Raw genomic sequence first — 5539 nt, 5'->3', positions numbered from 1 at the left:
ACCTAGCTATCTAGAGGTCAGTAGGTCATGTAGTTCCAGAGAAGTCACCTAGCTCTCTAGAGGTCAGTAGTTCCAGAGAAGTCACCTAGCTCTCTAGAGGTCAGTAGGTCATGTAGTTCCAGAGAAGTCACCTAGCTCTCTAGAGGTCAGTAGTTCATGTAGTTCCAGAGAAGTGACCTAGCTCTCTAGAGGTCCGTAGGTCATGTAGTTCCAGAGAAGTCACCAGCTCTCTAGTCAGTAGTTCCAGAGAAGTCACCTAGCTATCTAGAGGTCAGTAGTTCCAGAGAAGTCACCTAGCTCTCTAGAGGTCAGTAGTTCATGTAGTTCCAGGGAAGTCACCTGGCTATCTAGAGGTCAGTAGTTCATGACAGGGGGCCATAGATCCTCCATAGGCTCTGTTCAGTGTAGCATGGCCACAGTGAAGCATATTGATTATGGACTGGATGACTGTCTCTACACAGATGGACACACTATCTCAAAGGCACACACACACACACACACACACACACACACACACACACACACACACACACACACACACACACACACACACACACATGAACGCAGCCACGTACACACACAGTGGAAGCAAGGGTCCTCCATTCATATTGATGTTTGACATGAATAAAATCAGACAGCTCCCTCCCTCCCCTCCCTGCCTCACCCCATCCCTGCCTCACCCCATCCCCTAGTAGACCTCTGAGGGAACATATTAGTCATCAATAAGATCATTGTTGTGTGCGTGTGTGTGTGTGTGTGTGTGTGTGTGTGTGTGTGTGTGTGTGTGTGTGTGTGTGTGTGTGTGTGTGTGTGTGTGTGTGTGTGTGTGTGTGTGTGTACTTACGTGTCTCAGCCACAGATTTGTCTCCATGATCTGATTCACTTCATCCTACAGACAAGAAACAGACCATAGGTTAGCCTACGGCAGTGTGTGTGTGTTTGTGCAATGACTGTGTGTGTACTATTCCTATTTGTGCCATACACAGCCACCGCAGTCAGATAACCAGTCAAACAGTGGGAGTAATCTTATTAAATGTCACCTCTAACAACTGAAAAACTCAGCTACGTCCCTATTCCCTACATAGAGCACTTCATAACTACCTATTCCCTACATAGAGCACTTCATAACTACCTATTCCCTACATAGAGCACTTCATAACTACCCATTCCCTATATAGTGCACTACTTAACTACCTATTCCCTACATAGAGCACTTCATAACTACCTATTCCCTATATAGTGCACTACTTAACTACCAATTCCCTATATAGTGCACTACTTAACTACCTATTCCCTACATAGAGCACTTCATAACTACCTATTCCCTATATAGTGCACTACTTAACTACCTATTCCCTACATAGAGCACTACTTAACTACCTATTCCCTACATAGAGCACTACTTAACTACCTATTCCCTATATAGAGCACTTCATAACTACCCATTCCCTATATAGTGAACTACTTAACTACCTATTCCCTACATAGAGCACTACTTAACTACCTATTCCCTACATAGAGCACTACTTAACTACCTATTCCTAATATAGAGCACTACTTAACTACCTATTCCCTACATAGAGCACTACTTAACTACATATTCCCTACATAGAGCACTACTTAACTACCTATTCCCTACATAGAGCACTACTTAACTACCTATTCCCTATATAGAGCACTACTTAACTACCTATTCCCTACATAGAGCACTACTTAACTACCTATTCCCTACATAGAGCACTACTTAACTACCTATTCCCTACATAGAGCACTACTTAACTACCTATTCCCTATATAGTGCACTACTTAACTACCTATTCCCTATATAGTGCACTACTTAACTAAATATTCCCTATATAGTGCACTACTTAACTACCTATTCCCTATATAGTGCACTACTTAACTACCTATTCCCTATATAGTGCACTACTTAACTAAATATTCCCTATATAGTGCACTACTTAACTACCTATTCCCTATATAGGGGCGGCAGGGTAGCCTAGTGGTTAGAGCATTGGATTAGTAACCGAAAGGTTGCAAGTTCATATCCCGAGCTGACTAGTACAAATCTGTCGTTCTGCCCCCTGAACAGGCAGTTAACCCACTGTCCCAGGCCGTCATTGAAAATAAGAATCTGTTCTTAACTGACTTGCCTAGTTAAATAAAGGTAAATAAAAAAAATATATATAGTGCACTACCTTAACTACCTATTCCCTACATAGAGCACTACTTAACTACCTATTCCCTACATAGAGCACTTCATAACTACCCATTCCCCTACATAGAGCACTACTTAACTACCTATTCCCTACATAGAGCACTACTTAACTACCTATTCCCTACATAGAGCACTACTTAACTACCTATTCCCTATATAGTGCACTACTTAACTACCTATTCCCTACATAGAGCACTACCTTAACTACCTATCCCTATATAGTGCACTACTTAACTACCTATTCCCTACATAGAGCACTACTTAACTACCTATTCCCTATATAGTGCACTACTTAACTACCTATTCCCTACCATAGAGCACTACTTAACTACCTATTCCCCTATATGTGCACTACTTAACTACATATTCCCTACATAGAGCACTACTTAACTACCTATTCCCTATATAGTGCACTACTTAACTACCTATTCCCTATATAGTGCACTACTTAACTACCTATTCCTATATAGTGCACTACTTAACTACCTATTTCCCTATATAGTGCACTACTTAACTACCTATTCCCTATATAGTGCACTAACTTAACTACCTATTCCCTATATAGTGCACTACTTAACTACCTATTCCCTATATAGTGCACTACTTTAACTACCTATTCCCTATATAGTGCACTACTTAACTAAATATTCCCTATATATGGGTAGAATTAGAATTGTAACTGGAGTGGAATTAGAATTGTAACTGGGGTAGATTAGAATTGTAACTGGGGTAGAATTAGAATTGTAACTGGGGTAGAATTAGAATTGTAACTGGGGTTAGAATTAGAATTGTAACTGGGGTAGAATTAGAATTGTAACTGGGTAGAATTAGAATTGTAACTGGGGTTAGAATTAAGAATTGTAACTTGGGTAAGAATTAGAATTGTAACTGGGGTAGAATTAGAATTGTAACTTGGGTAGAATTAGAATTGTAACTGGGGTAGAATTAGAATGTAACTTGGGTAGAATTAGAATTGTAACTGGGGTAGAATTAGAATTTAACTGGGGTAGAATTAGAATGGATTTGAGCCTCTATCTCTTATCCTTTCCCTCCCATTCTTAAGGCTTGGTTTGACTGACATGACAGAATGACTACCAGGCTGTATCACAACCGGCCGTCATTGGGAGTCCCATACAGCGGCGCACCAATTGGGCCCAGCGTCGTCCATGTTTGGCCGGTGTAGGCCGTCATTGGGAAGTCCCATACAGCATCGTCCATGTTTGGCCGGTGTAGGCCGTGATTGGGAGTCCCATACAGCATCGTCCATGTTTGGCCGGTGTAGGCCGTCATTGGGAGTCCCATACAGCATCGTCCATGTTTGGCCGGTGTAGGCCGTGATTGTAAACAACAATTTGTTCTGAACTGACTTGCCTAGTTAAATAACGGTTCAATTAAAAACATGTAAATAACCGACTAACAGGCCTGAATTGGCTGACAGCTGCAGTAGTAGTATTCAGGTGGAAGTCAATGACCCTGTTCCCCTCAACACACACAGGCAGGCACACACACACACGGACCTAAGATCATCTGCTGACAGTGCTGATGTGTCACTCATTCCTAATCGTCATAGCAGTAAACTGCCCACCTGCATATTGGTCTTAATCCAAGCTTTACCCTGACAATAGGTTTATAACCTGATTGTTTCATTCACTTTGAACCAGCCTTTGTTATCTTCCCAAGGTGGCCTTTGTCCTCTATTCTGTTCTTTACGTGAGAGAAATCTAATCTGACTAAAGCAGGGGCATTATTCACAGAGCAGATGAGTGCAGGTACACACACACACACACACACACACACACAGACACAGACACACACACACACAGACACACACACACACACACACACACACACACACACACACACACACACACACACACACACACACACACACACACACACACACACACACACACAACACACACACACACACACACACACACACACACCACTCAGCTGAGTGGGCACTTTTAGTGAGATTAGATTCTGACCACATTACTCTCATTCATCAGAGAAAAGCTAATGGAATGTGGGTGTGTGTTTGTGTTTGTGTGTTTATCTGTGCACGGTACATGGTGTGTTTCTGTGTGTATGCTCAGGTACGTGTGTGCATTCACTCTTGTTTGTGTGTATTTGTGTGTGCATGCGTGCCTGTGTGTGTACATCTGTGTGTGTGTGTGACTTACCACTTTTACGAGCTGTGACATGGAAACCTCAAACTCCACGGTGACGGGGTCTGAGACGTTCTCCACCGGCCTGATAAACTGGTTGTACCTCCGGAACAGCCTCCTGAACAACCTGTCCTCCCCTTTAGAGGAGAAAGCAGTCTGGAGGGAGGAGAGAGGGGGTAGGAAAGAAATGGAGGAGAGGGGGAGAGGAGAGTGGGAGGGGAGGGGAGAGGGAAAGGGGGAGTTGGAAAGAAATGGAGAAGGAGAGGGGGAGGGGGGGGGAGAGGGGGAGGGGTTGAAGAGAGAGAAAGAAGATAAATAGAATCAGTATACAGACCCTTTTCCTGTTTCTATGTCTTGGTGTCACCTGCTGTTAGCAAAACTGAAAAATTACAATTCACTTCACTCACTGTTGATCCTTTGATTGTATTTGGTCAAGTTTACCAACATTAGCAGCTGAACCCAGAATCAGACTGTGTCACTAACAGAGACACAGAGAGAGGAATGTGAATGTTAACCTATTTAAAGATCTTACTCACATCGGCTACAGAGAGCATGATCACACAGTCATCCAGAACAGCTGGTGTTCTCATGCATGATTCAGTGTTGCTCGCCTCGAAACGAGCTTGGAAGGCATTTGGCAGGCTCTCGCAACAGGGCAGCTCACGGCTTGGTTTCTCTTTTGCATCCGACGAGCATCAGAGCCGGCGTAGTAGTAGGATTCGATCTTAGTCCTGTATTGACATTTTCTCTGTTTGACGGCTCAGCGGAGGTTGTAGAGTGATTTCTTATAAGTGTCTGGATTAGTGTCAAGCTCCTTGAAAGCGGCAGCTCAAGCCTTTAGCTCAGTGTGGATGTTGCCTGTAATCCATGGCTTCTGGATGGGAAATGTACGTACGGTCACTGTGGGGATGACATCATTGATGCACTTATTAAATGTATTAATACATTTGATGACTGAGGTGGTATTACTCCTCAATGTCATCGGATGAATCCCGGAACATATTCCAGGCTGTGCTAGCGAAACAGTCCTGTAGCTTAGCAACCGTTCATTGGACCACTTCCTTCTTGAGCGTGTCACTGGAACTTCCTGTTTGAGTTTTTGCTTGTAAGCAGGAATCAGGAGGTTGGACTTGTGGTTAGATTTGCCAAATGG

At 43.2% G+C, this 5539-nt stretch overlaps 1 protein-coding gene across 2 annotated transcripts in view; it reads right to left on the bottom strand.

Moving 5' to 3' along the window:
* The window catches only part of LOC109885613 (neuronal acetylcholine receptor subunit alpha-3), a 21929-nt gene extending 17390 nt beyond the window's left edge, over positions 1 to 4539 (bottom strand). Inside the window, exons 1-2 of one of the 2 annotated variants that reach the window (XM_031816226.1) lie at positions 4402 to 4539; positions 845 to 889 (exon numbers count right to left, since the gene is read on the bottom strand). In XM_031816226.1, coding sequence (XP_031672086.1) covers positions 845 to 889; positions 4402 to 4422 — 66 coding nt within the window. In that variant the 5' untranslated portion in view covers positions 4423 to 4539. The remainder of the gene's footprint in view (positions 1 to 844; positions 890 to 4401) is intronic. The other variant, XM_031816225.1, reaches the window with a different exon arrangement.
* Between the last annotated feature and the right edge of the window lie 1000 nt (positions 4540 to 5539).

Source organism: Oncorhynchus kisutch, unplaced genomic scaffold, assembly GCF_002021735.2.
Source record: "Oncorhynchus kisutch isolate 150728-3 unplaced genomic scaffold, Okis_V2 scaffold765, whole genome shotgun sequence".
Classification (NCBI taxonomy): Eukaryota; Metazoa; Chordata; class Actinopteri; order Salmoniformes; family Salmonidae; genus Oncorhynchus; species Oncorhynchus kisutch.
This window is presented reverse-complemented; position numbering and strand designations above follow the sequence as displayed.